Source organism: Medicago sativa, chromosome 3 (assembly GCF_051527215.1).
Source record: "Medicago sativa cultivar Bolivia chromosome 3, Bolivia_mono, whole genome shotgun sequence".
Classification (NCBI taxonomy): Eukaryota; Viridiplantae; Streptophyta; class Magnoliopsida; order Fabales; family Fabaceae; genus Medicago; species Medicago sativa.
Genome location: NC_140751.1, coordinates 86,568,714 through 86,588,837, shown reverse-complemented (window position 1 = coordinate 86,588,837; position 20,124 = coordinate 86,568,714). Strand labels below are relative to the sequence as shown.

At 32.9% G+C, this 20,124-nt stretch overlaps 3 protein-coding genes across 5 annotated transcripts; 2 read left to right on the top strand and 1 right to left on the bottom strand.

Annotated features, from left to right (window-relative positions):
• The first annotated feature begins 2,330 nt into the window (after positions 1–2,330).
• LOC146941361 (Tetratricopeptide repeat (TPR)-like superfamily protein) lies at positions 2,331–5,893 on the top strand. Its single transcript, XM_085755126.1, has 9 exons — positions 2,331–2,408; positions 2,541–2,774; positions 2,869–3,094; positions 3,734–3,884; positions 4,153–4,375; positions 4,471–4,562; positions 4,721–4,856; positions 4,991–5,322; positions 5,478–5,893. The coding sequence occupies exons 1-9, from the start codon at positions 2,359–2,361 to the stop codon at positions 5,726–5,728; spliced, it is 1,695 nt and encodes a 564-aa protein (XP_085611252.1). The 5' UTR covers positions 2,331–2,358; the 3' UTR covers positions 5,729–5,893.
• Positions 5,894–7,725: 1,832 nt separating this feature from the next.
• On the top strand, positions 7,726–11,916 carry LOC146941360 (uncharacterized). Of its 2 annotated transcripts, none has more exons than XM_085755122.1 (3): positions 7,726–7,862; positions 8,356–9,213; positions 11,174–11,916. In XM_085755122.1, the coding sequence occupies exons 2-3, from the start codon at positions 8,423–8,425 to the stop codon at positions 11,634–11,636; spliced, it is 1,254 nt and encodes a 417-aa protein (XP_085611248.1). In that variant the 5' UTR covers positions 7,726–7,862; positions 8,356–8,422; the 3' UTR covers positions 11,637–11,916. The 2 variants fall into 2 exon arrangements, with proteins under 2 accessions (XP_085611248.1, XP_085611249.1); XM_085755123.1 differs by having other exon boundaries at positions 8,329–9,213.
• A 785-nt stretch (positions 11,917–12,701) lies between these two features.
• Positions 12,702–17,136, bottom strand: LOC146941359 (protein ABIL2-like). 2 transcript variants are annotated; one of them, XM_085755124.1, is made up of 10 exons: positions 16,731–17,136; positions 16,017–16,148; positions 15,782–15,864; positions 15,532–15,682; positions 14,225–14,324; positions 14,048–14,140; positions 13,907–13,952; positions 13,735–13,820; positions 13,199–13,344; positions 12,702–13,103 (listed from the first exon to the last, which is right to left on the bottom strand). In XM_085755124.1, the coding sequence occupies exons 2-10, from the start codon at positions 16,119–16,121 to the stop codon at positions 12,933–12,935; spliced, it is 981 nt and encodes a 326-aa protein (XP_085611250.1). In that variant the 5' UTR covers positions 16,122–16,148; positions 16,731–17,136; the 3' UTR covers positions 12,702–12,932. The 2 variants fall into 2 exon arrangements, with proteins under 2 accessions (XP_085611250.1, XP_085611251.1); XM_085755125.1 differs by having other exon boundaries at positions 16,017–16,168; positions 16,731–17,116.
• Positions 17,137–20,124: the final 2,988 nt, after the last annotated feature.

Sequence of the window (20,124 nt, the reverse complement as noted above, 5' to 3'; positions counted from 1 at the left end):
ATTACAAAAGTTCAGGATACTAAGTTAAAAAATGAAAAGGCTAAATAACCAAGTCAAGTAGAAGAGTTATTCAACCACAAAATTAATTTAGAAGACATTCATAATTTCTTAACTTTTATCCACCATCAAACAATGATCTTACAGTAACAATTATGTTGGCACCATTTTGAATGTCGACGGAAGCTGCATCGGTGTTCCTATTTGCACAGGATTTGGTGGTGTTATTCGCAACCACTTAGGCATTTACATAACAAGCTTTTCGGGTTTCATATCCATTTCTAAAGACATCTTGTTTGCTGAACTAGCAACTCTTCATCAAGGTTTAACATTGGCAATCTCCTTAAATATTGAAGAAATGACTTGCTATTCTGATTCTCTACTCACTGTCAATCTCATCAAGGATGATATCTCTCAGTTCCACGTTTATGCGGTTCTCATTTAGAACATCAAAGACATCATGAGCTCTAGAAATTTCACTCTTCATCATACTCTTAGAGAGGGCAATCAATGTGCAGATTTCATGGCCAAACTCGGAGCCTCGACTGATGTAGACTTGACAATTCACTCTTCTCCTCCTGAGCTATTACTCCCTCTGTTGAGGACAGATGAAATAGGGTCCCTTTTTATTAGGCAATAGCTTATGTTCTTTTTTTTTTTTTTTTCTGTTTCTGCTCTTCCGTTGTTTTTAGTTTTGCTTTGCAACAAAAAAAAATGATCTTAACTTTATCTAACAACTGCATCAAAGACAGTTTCGTTAGACAGAAAATGCGAGAAATTTTCTCCTTTTTCAGATAATTCAAACACAAGTCAATCAAATCAACTATAAACTCAAACAGACCTTTTTGTGGAACAACTAATAACCACAAAATTGAATAACATGCTCAAATGAATTACAAGGGAGAGTACACAATATATCCAACCTTTTGAGAACATTATGTCATACACCACCAAAGAGATTGCATCCAAAAAACAAATGATTCATATTTTTCTCCTTCCCATACCTGCCATAACATAACAATGAATCTTTGTCGAGTCAAAATATCCTTTGCTGGAATCTTGTTACTATAAAGTCTCCATGGGCATAAAGAAACCTTTTAGGAAAATAGACCTATTTTTTAAATACCATTTACCAGGATTAAGTTTCTGGACCCACTTATCAATATGCTAACTTGAAGGAAAAAAAACATTATCCAATAGAGAACAACAATCCACCAAATGTTCCTCCTTCTAAGTAAAATGCCTTCGACACAACTCACTAACCCCACCTGAACCTACCCTAGGCTTGCAACTAAGGGCGTACATAACCTGTCATGATCTTGCAACACGTCCCAACCCTAACATAATGAGTTGGGGTTGACTCGATAAAAAAGTAATCTGAGACGAAAATAAAGGACAAGACAAGAACATTGTTGAAATTGGGATTGAGTTCAGGTTACTCGTCCCAATTATTTTATGGGAAAATACTTTTTTTTTAATATTATTTTATATATTAGTTTATAATATTTGCTACCTGTTGATCTATTGATCCATGGTAGGGTGTTAAAATCAACAAATGAAATTACAATTTTGTTTGGAAGCTTTGTCTCGATGATCCTCATATAACTGGAATGGCATTTTATTGGGAGTATAGGTGCGGTGCATTTTTTTATTAACTAAAACATTATATAGCTGTTGGAACTAATATTAACGTTGTCATATGATTAAAAAAAGGCAAAATTACACAATTAGTCCCTTAACTTAATTTTAGGTAACATTTTCGTCCTTTATCTTTTTTTTGTCACGGTTTAGTCCTTTATGTTATAAAATGACAATATTTTATCATTTTTTATGAGATTTTTTCAATGAAATTTGATTTTCTAGACTTGTATGATGAAGATTTATGTCTGTCTATGAGTTTGATGAATTTTTTTTGGAGTTTTTGATTATTTTTTTCATAAAAAATGATAACTATGTTGTTATTTTATAACATAAAAGATTAAATCGTTACAAAAAAAGGACAAAGGACGAAAGTATTACCTAAAATTAAGTTAAGGGACTAATTGTGTAATTTTGCCTTAAAAAAAGTAATGATTATATATATTTTTTTAAATGTATGGTTTTATTATTTGTCTTGGGACCAACCCGATTTCATCTTTATTTGACCCGAACCTTGCTGGATTTGATCGGATTTAATTTATATTAACTACTATTAAAATAATTTTACTACGTGAAAAATATAAATGGAATTTGATAGAGGAGAGGGGAGGTAGAAAAAGTAAAAAGGAGAAAGTGGGAAAGTATCTTAATAGCCCACAGCCCAATACGGCGCTTTATCCTCTTCTCTGTGTTCCTTGCGAAGTTATAGAGGTTTTGTGTGCTATGGAAGCTTCATCCTGTTTTGTTCCATCACCCTCTTTCATTGGATTCAGGTTCCTTCTTTTCAAATTCCATATGTTTTACTCTTGCTTTATTTAATCCACCCAACTCTTGATAGTTGTTCATAATTCAAAATTTATAGCATTGATATCAAATTAATCATATGTTATCTGTTCTTCTATTAGGACGAGCAAAGAGCGTCCACATGCTCTCTCATTGCAAGAATTCAAAAGAATAATAAGCTTTTCAGTTTGTAATCAAAAGCAAAATTACAATCAAAAGCTATACATTATACCCATTAGGACCATTTCTAGCTTCTGCATTTCAAGATCTTTCGCGAAGTCATTGGAACTTGGAGGGACAGGACTACAAAGTGATGCTCGTTTCAGTTATTCAGCTCCCGACGAAGATAATCAGAGGTGTGAATTGGTTTTACTTTCTTATAGTATTATTTTTAATTCTTAGATTAACATTATCCGTTGACTCTGCAAATTCTGCATTCCACTGATGCAGCAACTTTGAGAAAGAATTGGAGGAATTGTTCGGTGAAGTGAAAAAAATGATTAAGATGGGAAAGAAAAGTGATGCCATAGACCTGCTTAATGCAAATTATGAAATGGTGAAAGAGCGGCTTAATGCTGGCACTAAAGGCATAGAGGAGGCTGCAGTTTTAGACATATTAGCACTTGGTTACATGGCTGTTGGAGACTTGAAGTATGTTGGTTATCTGTTAAATTCGGTACTTTTTTCCTCCACCCTTCTCTTGTATACTCTTCAGTACTAATTTTGATATTTTGATTTCTTGTTGTGTCCGCATGGTATGAATTAGTTGAAGTCTCAGAATCAACATCATAAGTATAGTAATCAATGTATTCTATGTTGTTTTAACTGTTTCGATAGCTAATACTTAAGAATCCAGATTTATTGGATGATCATAGGACCAGATTTTTGTACAATGAGAATAAAGGAGGAGTCAGTTGTTGGTTTATTTCATTTTGTATTGTTTGTTAACAAATTTGTCACGATTTGTTAAGCTTGAACGAATAAACGGCCACCAATAATATATGCAGTCAAATCATCTGCAATCCTTGTCTTACAAGCATATTTTCATGTACAAGACTGATTGCTTCCACCCACGCTATCTTTCTATCAGCATCACATCTTTGACTCTCTTGGATTGAAGTAGTTTTCTTTGTATCTGTCTTGGTCTATATTACTTACCAAACTCATTATTGCAACATTTTTATGTTCCAAATTGTTGTTAAAATGCATCTGGCGTGCATTTGAACCACTTTCTGTTGTTGTTCTCTCTAAAAAAAATTATGCCTCACTCCACTTTCTCTATGGTGTGGATTTATATATTGTCTTTAATGCCCAGTTGAAAGAAGTTGTTGATACCTTAAAGGACGATGCACCACATCTAGATTCAATACTTATGCATATGGGAAATATGTATGCGGCATTGAACAAATTTGAAGACTCACTGGACACATATCAAAGGGCTGTCTACATTGTGGAGAGGATTTATGGTGAGTGCACTTTTCCGTTAGCAATGTTTTTCATGTTTATGATTTGTTTTCACTCAATAAGAGAGTGGGTGTTAGGGAGAGTGTTAGAAAGAGAGTGTCCATAGCACTCTTGTTATTATTTACCGACATTTTTCAATTGGGCACAACAAGTTAGAAGCTACTTTAACAGTTTTCCATTTCTAGACAGATACCTTAGAGGAAATTATCTGTGTATTGCTGTGCCACATTTTTCAAAATTCCGGTATTCACATTATAATTCTTCTTTTAGGTAAGGATAGCACTATTCTTGTTACGCCTCATTTGGGTATGGCAAAAGCTCTTGGTTCAATTGGAAAAACAACAAAAGCAATAAAGATATACCAGCATGTAATCACTCTTTTGGAATCAAATAGAGGTGCTGAAAGTAAGGATTTGGTTGTACCTTTACTTAGTCTTGGCAATCTTTTACTGAAAGAAGAAAGAGCCAATGATGCAGAAAGTCATTTTTCTAGGTTAAGCTTCCTAATTTTTTTTCTCCTTCAATATTTAGTGTATTAGTTGCTCTGCTTTTTTCTATTATTAACTCTTATTTATTGTTTTTCACTAGGGTTCTAAACATATACACAAAAGTATATGGAGAAAATGATGGAAGAATTGGAATGGCTATGAGCTCTCTAGCTCAAGTGAAGTGTGCTCTAGGTAACTTCATAATTACCGGAGTGATGCTTTTGTTCTCTCTTCAAATGGGGTCCAAGTACAGGCCCTGGGTTTTTCTTACCTTTTTTTTTTTTTTTTTTTTTTTTTTTGTGTGTGTTATCAAGCTTAGCCACTTATTGATATACAATATATTTTTGCAGGGAAGTCAGATGAAGCGATTCATTTATTCAAACGTGCTCTTAAGGTCATGAAGGACTCAAATTACATGTCACCGGAGAACAGTATAATGGAAAAGATGAGGGTAGATCTTGCTGAATTACTCCATACTTCTGGGAGGTAAGCTTTATAAACTTGGTAGTAGGAGCAAAAGATTAAGACCAAGAGGAGTAAGAACACAGTAGGCTCATTTATTGAAACTTTATGCTGATGTAACTCAACACTTACTGTGGTTCCTATTGCCTTACTTCAAGAGGACAAGAAGGAAGAGAGATATTAGAGGAGTGCCTATTGATTACAGAGAGGTACAAAGGAAAGGAGCATCCCAGCTTAGCAACACACATGATAAATCTCGCAACTTCGTACACACGGTCAAAGAATTATGCAGAGGCTGAGCATTTGCTAAGAAGAAGTTTGCAAATCATGATAAAGCATAACGGAACTGATGACCAGTCCATCAGCTTCCCTATGTTGCAACTTGCAGCTACACTATACCATTTGAAAAATGATGAAGAAGCAGAGAAACTCGCCCTGGAGGTTTTACGCATCCGTGAAAAGGCATTTGGAGATCATTCTCTTCCTGTTGGTAAAATTCCCTTCTCCTCCGTGAAAACATGGTCACCCTGAAGTTTATAATAGCTCTAGATAGCAATTATTCAGATGATCCTGTTTGGTTTCATTCACATACTGTTTTTTCTCTTCCTTATGAAACTGACATTGATTGTATATTATGCATGTCAGGGGAGGCTTTGGACTGCTTAGTGTCTATTCAAGCCAGACTTGGTAAAGATGACAGTGAGTTACTTGAGCTGCTGAGAAGAATCCTGATTATCCAAGAGAAAGGATTCGGACATGAGAGTGAGCAGGTTTTGCTTACCCTTAAAAAAATTGTATACTGCTTAGATAAGTTAGGAAGAAAAGATGAAAAGCTTCCCCTGCAGAGAAGGTTATCCGTGCGTAGGAAGAAATATAAGCATATGGTTCATCACTAAATTGGTAGTATAATGTTTGTGATATTTTATCCTTCCTTAATGCATGAAGCATTTTGTCCATATGTTAATGTGTGTTGTCAATCATGGTTTTTACTTCAGTGAGGGGAACTGCTGTCTGCCTTGGTGATATTTCTTTGTGAGGTTAAATGGGATTGTTTTTGTTCAGGTTTGGATCTGCCAATTCACACTCCTTAGCCTTTGTTTGGGACTTACGACTGAAAATCATACACCATTTCCTAAACATGTAAAAAAGTCTTGAGATTAAATTTGACAAACTTCAACATTTCTCATAATCTATCAAGAGATTATTATTATATTTTGAACAAAATTATTAGTAGATCATTTAATAATAGATAAAAAAATAATCAAGGTAAAAAATTAAAATATACTACAAGGTTACTTGAGTGTCATGTCCCGTACAAATGAATTTGACTTCATACATCGCTACATGCAATGCAAGTAAAAGTAAAGTTTTGAAGGGGTTAAGATCCTCTCGATTTGTAATTTGTTCCATTTGTTGCAATTTGGAGAGAGATAGAGACAAAAAAATTAATAATGGTGGGATCCACTTAGTGATAGGACCCACCACTTGGGTCCTATCACTAAGTGGATCCCATCATTATTAATTTTTGTGTGTCTATCTCTCTTCAAATTGCAACAAATGAAACAAATTACAAATGGAGAGGATCTTTGCCTGTTTTGAAGGGAGGTCGTTGGTTGTACGAACGAGAGTGACGTGCAATAATTGAATGGATTGTTTAGGTACTAATCAATCTGAGATTCGTTTTATAAAGGTAGCAATTGGCATCAAGAGAATATCAAATTATATCGCCTTTCTATTTTTTTTTTCTCTTATCAGTTGATTTTTAATTAATTAAGAAGTAACATTATAGTTTATCTATCTTCATTTTTAAAGTTTTGGTAGTATTTTTTTTTTTTTGTGGTGGCTGGAGTTTGAACCACATACTCTTGCATATTTTATGCATTGTTCATACCAACTGAACAATTTCAAAATTATAGCGCCTTTTAAAAAAATATCAAATTATAGCGCCTTTTTATTTTTATTTTTAGGGTTAAATAAGTTTTGGATCTCTATAATAAGTTTTCCTTAAAAAAAATAACAACGATTTTCGTTTTTAGTCATCTTAAAAAAAGTGCATGTTTATGTCAATATAAAATTATCCAGCGTATTAAATTCAAATAAAAGTTTAAATTTTTGAATGAAAATTTTCACAAATATTTATAACATATAAAAAGTTCATCCATAATAAATGAGTTCAAAATTTGATTTTTAGGTCCAAATTTTTATTACTTTTATTTTGAAATCTTGACGCTAATTAACATACATGTAAAAAACCATTCAAAATTTTAAAAGTTTACGCTAATTAAACAAATTTTAATTTTTTTTTGTGGTGGCCGGAGTTCGAACCCCAGACCTTGCAATTTCATGCATTTGTCCATACCAATTAAGTTAAGCTCACAAGGACAAACAAATTTTAATTTAACAATAACTAAAAATACGCTAAATTGTTACTAACTTATTTAAAATGTTACTAACTTATTTAACCCTTATTTTTCTTAGTTGATTTTTAATTATAAAAGTAACATTATTTATCTTTCTTCATTTTCAAAGTTTTGTGTAAATAGGACTGAACAATTTCTTTAATTAATTAATACTACCTCCGTCCCAATTTAATTGACACAATTTTGTTTTTCACACATATTAAGAAAAATGTATAAAGTAAAGGGGAAAGTAGAATATATTGTATTGGAAATGATAAAAGTAGTATTATTTAGTGTTATATTGTATTGGGAATGATGAAAGTTGTATTGAAAATTGAAATGAGTCAGTTATTTTGGGACACTTTTTTTTAGAAAATTGGTCAGTTATTCCGGGACGGAGGGAGTACATATTTATGGAAAAAAGTTTTTAAATTCATTAATTAATATATTTATTTGCTTGCAAATAAACAAGACAAAGGGACTCCTGCAAAAGTATGCGACAGGGACATGACAACAAAAGTAGTGCATATGAATCTGAATCTCTCTTATGCTTCCGTTCCGTGTAATATGGGATTCCATTCCACATCTCAATTTAGCAAGGCAAAGTCTTCTGAGTTCTGAATTAAGCAAGGTCTGTCTTTGCCTGTGTGTCGCCTTTAATTTAATCATCATCATCATCAGTAATCACTTTTTTGTTTTGTTTGAGAAATCATCAGTAATCACTTATTTGTCGATTATTATATGTGAATCCAAACATGCATGAAGAACCATTGTAAATTGTATTTTAATTTAATGTTTTTCTAAAGTCTACTCTGGACCCTGTTTTATTGAGATTTCTGCCAAACACTGCTCTTATGTACACTGCACTCCTTTTTCTTCAATTTGGCTGTTTTAGGTAATGAATTTGGCAGTTTTAAGTCAGGCTCATTAATTATTTCTGTAGCTGGAAGGAAATATGAAAGTTGACTTCTCTGCTCTTTTATTCTATCATAAATATTTTACCATCATTAGTACTATCATTCACTCACAAATTATGAACTTGATCAAACTTTAACCATTGCTTTTTCAAACATATCTACTGTTCTAACTGAGTTCAGTTCATTGGTTTCTTACTGATTCACCAGATGCTGCTTGATCCATAGAAAACTGTTTTTTATATTAATTAGGCCATTACTTGAAGATCAAGAAGTAATGGCAAATTTCCAGATTCCAAAAAAATTAGTATCTGATTGGAAACCTAGCAATTCAATTAATGATCAAATTCGGGCGGATTCAGTCTGCATGCCCGGTAATCGAAATTCTGATAAGCTACCAGATATGAAATGGTGGCTACATGTGAAAAGCAATTTGGATTGTGAACCAAATTATTCCTGCAAGATTGAGCTTGGTTCCTTCTATGCTGAATTTCTTGATGGAAATGTCAAGAATGGGGAAGATCAATCTATCATTGACTTTGATGATCTTTCTTATATTGGAAGTGATAATTTATCGGTTGATCAGCCACATCATGTCTCTCCTACTACATGTATGAAAAACAACAATAATGCAAGAATGCGAAAAATTGAGGCTTCATTGAACAATGATTTTCATTTTACTCCCAAGAAGAAAGATCAGAAGGACTTGGGATTTTCAGATGTTGGTTTTTTGGACTGTGATGTTTCCAATTTCTTGGTCTCAGAAAAAACGGCATCACATTTGATGGGAAACGAGAAACCCGGGCCTTGGTGGCGCACTGCTGGTAAAGATGAGTTGGCTTCCTTTGTTGCTCAGAGATCTGTTGAGCATGTTGAAAATTGTGATCTCCCTCATCCTCAGCCTAAGCATTTTGATCAGAGATTCTCAAAGGGTGTTGATACTGATAAGATTCTACCATCATCTTTAAGCCAGAAAACTGAAACCGGTTCTTCCAATGCCGCTGGTTATGCATCTGGAACAACGCCTACTTCTGGCTGTTCTTTTCAGGATTCAAACAGTCATTTCAGGTAATGCTTAACTGAATTTCTTTACAGTTTTTTTTTTTATTTCCTGTGATATATGCCATCATGGTCATTTAATTAGGAAGAAGATTATGTTTCTTCATGTTTAAATTATTAAACTGCTAAGGCAACTGTGAAACTTGTCTTGGTCTCGGGTTATTATTCCATTGTTCGTGAGACGGTGCTTATTTTTTAAAGCTTAGTGCTAATGCTACTGAATCCAATGTTCCATACTTCAGCTTCAAAGCCAAATAAGCTAGCTATCTTCAAGTAATATGAGGACGCCCGCCTCTTCATAATTACTAATTTGAATGGGTTTCAAAGTTGATTTTATCCTTTTTTATACCTCACTACTGGGGTGGTAATGAATGATGATAGTCCTTCCCATCACTTAGCCAACTGTTATGTGTTTTTGAATTCCCATGATAGGAGAAAGTTGTCGTAAATTCAGACCATGCACCATTAAGTGGGATCCTAGACCCAATTCACTCATGGCTAACCCAGGATAAGGATATTTATGGGGCCACCAAGTTAATTTTGTTGGATCTCCTTGTTCGACAGACTTAATTTTAAATGTATAGAGCTGGTAACATATGCAGGGTATCAAACAATTTGTGAATTTAATTTTAAAAAATTGTGAGTTTTTCTAAAGTTTAAGGAATATATTCACCCACTCTCTTCTCATTATATGCTTAAATTCCTTGAAAGATATGTTTTTCCTTCTGACTTTGCCATTCCATTATCCCCCCATGAGATAAGATATTCTTAGTCATGGACATCCACTAGTTAATTTTTAACCACTGTTCTCCAATATTACACTAGTTTTAGTTACAGACCTTTAAATTGCATTTTGTATGCCACCAAGTTAAACAAGGTGCGTTGACTGTGGGTTCTGTTATGTTTCAGACGCTTATATGGCATGCTTGCATAAGTTTTGTTGAAGTCATAAATTGAACAACACAAAGATTGCTAGTCCTATTTCAATTCGAAACAAAAATGAACCCAGTTGATATAAATCGTTATACGTATCTATTCTGGACATGAATTACCGCAGGAATCTCAATTCATTTGAATGAATCTTATGAATAGCAACTTCCCTCCGAATCACACTATTTATATTCTGCTGTATGTGCAGCCTTGAAACGGGCCATGTCCCCGCACCTGGTTTCTTAAAGGCATGTTAGTGTTGATCTTTTCCATTTCTTTTATAAAAGAACAGAATTAGCTGAAAACAAATAATCCAAGATAGAATCATCATTGAAGAGCTCTAGAATACTGTGTTTCTAGTCCCTTCCTACAGTATTTTTTTCCCACCCTGTCTAAACAGTGTTTTGCACTCTCTCTCCTCCTTCTCCATTTTTGTCCCCCTTTAGTCGCCTTATCTTGTTTGAAGATGGTGCTCTTTCTTTGGTCCTTACCTGTTTTCTTTTATTTACTGCTCTGCTGTGTTTTTTTGTTCACGTCGCTTATTTTCTTCGATCTACGATTTGGAAATTAGGTCTTCCAAATCACGATTTGAATATTTATTCGATAACCATGATTTGCAGCCGTTCAGTTTGTCAAAATTCAGAATGCTTGTCAAACATTGATGACATTTGACAGGCCTGTGTAATAGAGGGAAACAGTTAGAAGGAGATGAGGGATTAATATAATGGGATAGGTCACATTTGTCTAGTGGAGAGAGAGATTGAGTATCATTTCTATATGTTAAAGAGGTGGGAGTCATAGGTCACATTTGTCGAGTGGAGAGAGAGACTTGAGTAGTCATTTCTATATGTTAAAGGCTATTGTTCCATTGTTTTCACCATTAATATCATCTAGTTCACTGGATTTCTAGTCCTATCAACATTGTTTCTTTATTTTTTTTTGGGAAGTAATGTTTTACAACTTCTATAGAGTTCAGTAGAAATTTCCTGATTATGCTAACTTAAATTTATTGTCAAACTATGTGGTTCTTCACGTCCAGTTCCGGCAAGATCAAAGATTCTGGTTTAAGCAACCAAGATTCTCAAATAAATCCTGGGAACAGCAGCATTACTGAGCTGTTAGAAGCACTGTGTCATTCTCAAACAAGAGCAAGAGAGGCTGAGAAAGCAGCGCAAGAAGCCTACAACGAGAAGGAGCATATCATGAGTCTTTTCTTTAAACAGGCTTCTCAACTCTTTGCATACAAACAGTGGTACTACATGCTGCAGCTCGAGAACCTCTGCCTTCAACTTAGAAACAAAAACAAACCATTGCTAAATCTCTTTCCACACAGGCGAATGCAACTTGAGAAAAATCGCAACAGAGCTGAAAAGAGAAAGATCAATAACAAAAAATGTGGGATTGGAAAATGTGTCGTTGCTTTTGCAGTGGGTTTAAGCCTTGCTGGTGCTGGTTTACTTCTTGGTTGGACCATGGGATGGATGTTTCCTTCATGTAAATAATGACATCTGGATTCAGACATTGACTAAGGTTGTTTGAGAACTTCTGCTATGCTCTTCTTGAGTTTTAGTTCTTTTGTGTTGATATAATTCAAAAGAGTGTATATATGATGGTATCCATTGGTTCAATTTCCATCATTTGTAAATATTCCTCTTTTGTTAAGAACCGTTAGTTGTAAGTATATATTTAAAGATGACATTTGTGTAGAAACAATGTGTGTGATGTTTGCCATGCAAGGCTTTGTATATAATGTTTGCCTGACTGTTCACTTCCTCGAGAAAATTTTGCATTTTTTAGGAAATTGGTTCGAATAAGTTTGTGTAGAAAAAGAAATTGCAGTTATAGAGACCAGGAAGTAGATTGTGGTGGGTGCAGGAAATATCCTCATTCAACTGTATTATGTATATATGATGTGAAACTTTCCAACACTAAACCAGCAATTTCCCTGGAGGTTTTTGATTTAGTTCTGTAACTGCACAAAGTTTTTTGTATAGGGAAAAAAAAATACTGTCGCTTGTAGATTCCTTTATTTAGAAAGATAATGATGGTATGGTAGGTTTTAAGTAGTTGGCTACAGTTTATAACTTAGGCAATATAAATTGATGCGCATCCACTTCAGGTACGATAAATTATGGGAATTGAAAAGGGCAGTTACTGTAAAAAAAAAAAAAAAAAAAATCTCAGCAATAATGTCAATACGGATGAAAATTAAAAGAGATGAAAATACCAGTGTAACATAACAGAAATTCAGAGGTTAATCTGAGAACACACAACCATATTACTTTTCTCCTAAGAAAAATATTACTTTTGTAATACCATATTTTGATGGAAGGAGGAAAACAAAAACTCCAAAACCAAGCATGATACAAGAAGTCATAAATCCATGTTTCCATTACTATTGTTGTTCACTCCCTAGTTTTGTTTGCACCTGAGAATATACTCTGGTGGAAATAAGTGTAAGGGAACAGTTTCTCAGCTTAAACGAAGTTTAATTAACGGTTCAAACACCATGAGCTTCATCTTTGCTTCCAGCTATAGCACAAAAGGAAGAGAAACAGAAAGAGGAATGAAGCCAAATTTACTTTGATTATATAATAACTACATGATCCAAGTTTAAAATGATTTTTGAACTATTACATATACTAATTTTGGGAGCTTGCAATTGTAAAATACTGGAAAGTAACAATTATATTATACAGTTCAGATGATATGATGATGTGCAACCTATCAAACAAAAATTGACTTGTTTTCAAGATTCTATTGACACCTTTGCCCTGCTTTCTATAGGTTATATGGTATCAGTACTCATCCAAGTATGTATAAAGTGTGTCATCCTTCTTAGACTTCCGTCTGCTTAATAAGGCCTTCAGGAGACGTTTGCTTTTACTCGGGAATTGTTCTACGTCTTTACCATTATCTCTTTCAGCCGATAATCGCATTGAAGCTGATTTTCGTGGCTCAGAAGGGTACTGGTAGGAACATAAATGAAGAAGCAGTTAAATAAACTACAGAATTCATTGCCAATGTGTCGAGTAAGCATACAACCATGATTAAGGTCACTTACCCTTTGTTTTGTATTAGAAGGATTTGGTGTGATTGGTCTGCTTGGTTTTGGAGTAGTTGATCTGCTCATATTTGGTGTTGTGGATCTACTAGTCCGAGATCCAGTACGCAGAAGTGGGAACCGGTACGGTGAAACTGACCGTTTATCTTCAATACATGTAAAAAAAAATGTAAATTCAAATAGTGATGAGTTTACATCTTCAACCTTTATGTGAAAATGACAGAAATGTGGAGTAAATCAATATGGAAGAAAACACTAATAAGTAATGGATTTGGATTGTCTGGTCACAAATCTCACGGAGTCAACGCATTTGTGACCATTGGATCAACATTTGAGTCCAGATTTCAAGCTTGGTATTTTAGAGTTCTAAAAAAAATCAAAATCTGCTTGGTTTCTGCACCATCCAATATTTTTATAAAACAACCACCAAAGTGCTGACTGCATAAATGAATTTGTGACTAGAGCAAATCCAAATCCATAAGTAATAACCAAATCAATGAACTTCTGGGGTAACATTCTATAATATGCGTACAGACCTAAATCTTTCTTGGGCATGGTGGAAGTGAATGAAAAGGGTCCAGGTCTCTGAGGTTGTACAGAAGGTGATGGGGAACACCCTTTACTGCACCAAAATAATAACAAAATCAAGATCCTCATTGAGCCATTAACCAACTTAATCCCATAATATAATGCAGCATTTGTAGTTACCTTGTTGTTGTAGATGTTGGTGTTTCTCTAATTGCAGCTCGAACAGCTTTGGGATACAAACAGAATAAACACAACATAAGATTTTATATAGTAGGCTCTTACATAAGTGAAATCAAAATATTATGGAGTAAAAAGAGATACCATTCCTAAAGTGAGGCCACTCATCTTCGTCATCAAGGCTGCATCCTACATATTTCGACTTTGTGAGGTTGGCACCAACCATGGTCTCCCCAACTGAAATTATATAAAGAGTGTGATCATTTAACAACATATACACAATTCTAATAGTAATAGAATTGAAGAAAATGTTATACATGCCTGGCAAGACGTAACGCTTGTGATATTTTGGAGTACTGATCACCAATGACTGTTGGGAACGCCCCCCGTGATCTGCAAACCCTTGGTAACTCCTCATTCTCTAGTGTACCACATTAAGGAAAAACAATGTCACAGATATTCGTAAGATATATCTTTTCCAAGATAATAAAGAATTCAAACTTCAACAATTTCAAGAAAGGGACGATCGTTAAACCCAGCTGCAGTTGCAAAATCATGCTTCGAATTGAATGGAGCAAAGTAAGTATCTTCATAAAGTTTTAAAATCCACACAAATACCAGGGTATTGTTGAACTTTCACTCAAAATCAATAACTAAGGACGACAGTTTCGTATGATCTTTCATACTTCCGAGGATACAGTTATTGAAAGGAATGTTCATACTACCAAATATATGAGCAATAACTTCATGCACTCTAAGTTGTTATTGTACTTGCTATTGATGAAGAATTTAGTTTATCTATATTATAAAGTTCATTTAATAATATTATAATACAAGATTAAGCAGCATAGAACGAGAATGTACTGTCATGACAAAACCGAAAGTAAAGATGTTCTGTGATTGCAAAACTCTCACTTTCTACTCCTTTTTTCATAAATAATTGCAAAGAACTTCAATAAGCACATAATAGAGAGAACTCTTAGTTCTCTTCAGTGAATACAACGCTAAGCACTAAAAAGATTTAGGTACTTAGGTGTTTTATGAATGTTTTGTTGTCTATCAGTGAAAAAACGAAATGAGCTAGACATGAAAAGCTTTTCAGCATACTTTTAAAATATCAAATATCAGTATCTCAAAGCAATAAGGATGTTATTTCCTATCTCAAGAAATAAATGTTGCCTAAAAGTCATGTCGATGATTTCAGTATACGATGATAGCAGCAGTCAATTATTCATCTCAGCAATTACTTTCAACATTGATTTACTAAATATAACTAAATAAATGCAAAGATCTTCAATAAGCACATAATACAGAGAACTCTTAGTTCTCTTCAATGAATACAAAGCTAAGCAGTAAAAAGATTTAGATACTCATGTGTTTTATGAATGCTTTGTTGTCTATCAATGAAAAAACGAAACCAGCTAGAAATGAAATGCTTTTCAGCATACTTTTATAATATCAAATACCAGTACCTCAAAGCAATAAGGATATTATTTCCTATCTCAAGAAATAAATGTTGCCTACAAGTCACGTCAATGATTTCAATATATACGCAATCCAATTATTCATCTTTGCAATTACTTTCAACGTTGATTTACTGCACTTTATCTGGAGGTGATCGATTATACCTGTTCAATACAAGACACACGTAGCTCTGCTCCAGAAACTTCAACAACCTTCTCGTCCAACAAGTCATTCACTTTATAGGTCACAGAACCTAGATGGTCTACTGTATTTACAAGAGCTTTGATGGCATAGTCCTTCAGTGTTTCTACGACTCTGAAAACATAAGATAGAATAAGAAAACAAGGGTATAGAGAATATCACAGCATTGGCAAATAGGCATGATTATATACCAGCTTTAGCATAGCAACTCACATCTGTTTTTGGTCGTCATTGGTGTATGAGAGTTCAAAATACTCAGCTGCTGAATATAACTGTGTTCTCAGATTTTTTAAATCCTACGCGAACAGATGAAAAGTTAAATTCAAAAGTAATTAACAAAACACTAAGCTCTAATCTACTCTGAACTAAGCAAAATATGCATTAGACTATGATCTTAACGGGGAAATCGAGATTCGAAATAGCCAAAAAAGTAGTGAAACATATGTACCTTGAGGCTATCATCAAATAGCAAGCTCTGCTGCATATAAACCTCATCAAAATTGGAAGCTTCTTGAGAAAAAGGCGGTGTTGAAGAAGTTGTGACCTTCCCCATGAATGAAAGTAAAGGAAGAAGGACCACCTTATCAACCAAATTAAAAACTAAACAAAATTAATAGGAAATTCAAATTCAAGTGAGAGTGAAAGAAAAAAAGATCAAAACCAAAATCAACACTTTCCTTTAGACTAAGGTTGTGTAAACAAAAAGCCCTAAAATAAATAAATAAAATATACAATTCACAACAATTGAATCTAAGAAGCTGAATAAAGAAGGGGACAAGCTCATTTCTAACAAATTATAAAATACCAAAAAGCTGATTATGTTACAAAAGAATAGCTGTAATGTAACAACATATATAGTAGTGCTTTAACAAAATCAAGTGCACATTAAAACTAAAAACTAAACAGCATATACATAATTGTTCTAAACAACTGAGACAGTTCTGCAACTATAACAGACAAAAAGTTAAACTAAACAGCATAATTGCAACATTGTTTTTTTTTTTCTAAATCTTCACCAACACAACACTCACATTTTATTAAATTTCCCTTAAAAGCAAAGCCGACCCTTTCCTTAAAATCATCAAAATTTAAAACAACATGTATAAATAAACAAGGAAATATAAACTGGGTTTAAGTGAAGTTTTGTTGCATCATCAATTACCTGTTTTTTCCACAAACACTAAGAGCGACCAAGTTGTTTACTTGAAGTGGTTAATAAAACAAAGGAAGTAGCTTTTGAGAGAACCTTGGAAGGTGAAAAAACCCACTTTTGTGTTTGAAACAAAAAATGTCAAAGAAACACGCTTTGAGAGAGCACTAACTAAAACGGTTAGGTGTTTTGGTTTTTGACCAAAAACAAAGGATTAAAATAAATCAAAAGTTTCAAACATTGTACAGTTGGAGAATAGAAAGAGGAAAGCAGGTCTGAATCAATGAAGGATTAGGAGAATAATAATTTTGAATTTATTACTAATTTTTTTTGTGTTTTTGTTAATAAAAATGAAAATAAAACAAAAAGAATTGTGAATTGTGAGTAGCTGTGGTGGTGGCTGAAGCTTAAGGACAGGCCCACCTCTGATAAATTGGCTCCTTTTTTTAATATTATTATTTTTTGTTTTTAAAATAATATTATTTATTTATTTTATGAATTTAATATCTTACTCGCGTAATTGATACTATATTAATCTATTGAACTAGTTGGAACTAGAATGCAAAGCACTATTTTTTGAAAAATTTAATACTGTTAATTCTCAAGGTGAATTTAATTCAGTATTTTTTTATTAATTCATTTTGTTTTTGTTTATTTAGGAGTACTTGTTTTCTTAGATTTTGGAACGGTGTGTTTGATTTTTCAAAATGGAGCAAGTGGAACTGTGGAAGACACAAACACAAGGTTTTACGGTTTTACCTTTACGGGGTTTCTGTTTCTTGACTTGTTGTGTTTGTCCAGTTGTGACGGGAATGATTGCAAAAATATAATTAAATCATTCCACATGCAAACTTTGTATATTTTTTTTCAAATGAATACAACTAATATGAGTCAAGCTTCAGGGTACACAAGAGAATCTTCACATTCTTAATTTGAATTATTATTATTATAGTACTTCATATGTTAATGCCTCTCGACTTATTTTGACCAGAAATTATAATTGATAAATGAATGTATTTTGAATTTGAAATAAATCGAAGTCTATGTTTTTCAAAATAAGAATTTGAAGGACATTCCGTCACAAATTGCACTAGTGTAAATTAGTATTTCAAAATTAGTATTTCACTCTTTTTTTTTTTTTTCTTGTTTTGGTCTGCAACCAATATAGAGGTATTACACTTTATACCTAAAAAAAATATGAAAATTACTATTCTTCATTTCAAAATTGTTCGTTCTTTTAACTCGGTTAGAGTTAATTTTCGTTCGACGGTTTTCAGTTAAAGTTAACTCTAGTTAGTACTTTTAAAATCGATTGAACCGATTTAAAATGTGATTGAACCGATCTTAAAAATGTCAGTGAGAGTTAACTCTAGCTGAAAAATATTGAGCGGAAGTTGAGTTAAAGGAATGAGCAATTTTAAAAAAAGTATAGTACTTTCCACTAGGCACTAGCTCAAGACTCGTGTATATTAGGCTCGGACACAAAAGTCCATTCATACTGAGGCCATGTACTCAACTATCCATTCATACTGAGACTTTGTACTCAGGCCCGCTTCAGAGATTTTGATGGCTTAAGGCGAAACTACAATTTGGACCATGTGAGCAATTGTAGATGCAAAATCATCGACGTAACAATCATCGACGTAATTAAGAGAATTCGATAAGCAATTGAAACATTTGACAAAATTAAGAATTTCAAATGTTGCCATCAAAACATTTGACAAAGATATTTGTAATACTTTCAATACATAAAAAAAGATCATTTGCATCAACATCCGACAAATCCTTAAGAGAAAAATGCAACCTTGAAATTTATACAAGATTATTTTAATTCATTATTATCCAATGATTTTAAGGTTCTTGCATCAAATAAAAATCCAACAATACTTTAAAATACTTCTAACCGCTCAAATCTAATTTTTAACGAAGTTATTGTCATATCAACAACCATAAAAAAACGATTGATTCTAAAAGATTTAACAGAGGTGATTGTATTTGTTTATAATTATACTTCTCATTATATTGTCTTTTCTAAATCTATGACACTTTGTTAGAAGTGTCAGCCCTATACTCATATCAAATGCAAGGCCAACTCTATACTCATATCAAATGCTAAGACTTTTGACGGTAGTGATACTATATTCAAAGTCTTCATTTATGTACTTTTTAAAGTATAACATTATACCTTATACTTTAAAAAAAGTTAATTAGGGCTCATATTCTATACTTATAACAAAGTAAGCCCGTCTCTAACAAAAATAAAATAGAAATTAGTTTATGTTATCTACGTACTAAAAATAAAATAGTCCTAAACTGACGGTTAAAAGTAGAATTGACAAAATCACAAAATATATATATAATTTAAAAAGAATTGGTTAATGATAAAAGTGGAGCGTATGTACGGTTTTAAAGGAGGAAAATGAGGAGAGGCAAGACACACACTAAACTGACGGTTGTAAGTAGTAGAGTAGACTCTGAGCCAACAACCAACAAAAGGCTCAGTCCCGCCGATTGGAGTTACAGGTCACTGCACTGCTCAACTCTGTCTATGTCCAGTCCAAAAAGATTAACAAAATGAACCAGACACGCAACTCTTCCTTCATACACTCTCTTTGCCATTACTATCTTTAAATTCTTTTCCTAATACTCACTCTAATAATAATAATTTAATGCAAAATATTACTTCCTCAACTCTCAATTACTACTATAAGCAACTTTTTTTACATTTTAGGTTTATTTAACATACAACATTTAACTTTTTTTATTGAATGAACCTAACAAAAAAAATTGTTTATAATTGAGATAGAATAACAAATGATTTTGGGCATTAGTAAATAAATAAAATAAAAATATTTTAAAATTTGTGTAATTAAACTCTTAAAATGTAAACTTGTTATTTCAATACAAAATCTTCTTTTTTGTATTTCTTAACTGGTGTCAGTATAATGGTCTGGTCTTTATTGAATTAAAAGTTTTTTTTTACTTTATAACCATCGCTCAATCGATGACCTTTGAATCTGTTTTTTAGAAGATGAGTGTTATATTTTTTTTTTTAAAGTTAGAAGATGAGTTATAAGAATATGAGTAAATTATACTCCCATCCCTTAAGAAAAGCTTGGATTACACTCCCCTCCCCTCTTGAGTTATAAGAATATTTTAAAACTTTATACTCCTCTCCCTTATAAGATGCTTGAATTACAACTCTGTCCCTTAATAATTAAATATACACTACACTTTAATCTATTTTAACATAAATAAATATTTTTATGACATATACTAATTTTGAACCAACATTTAAGAAAAATAAATAAATTTCTTTATAATTTAAATGTCAATGATAATTAAATTTAAATATTTTGCTATTAATTTTATAATTTAGATTATAAAATTAACTTTTAAATAACCA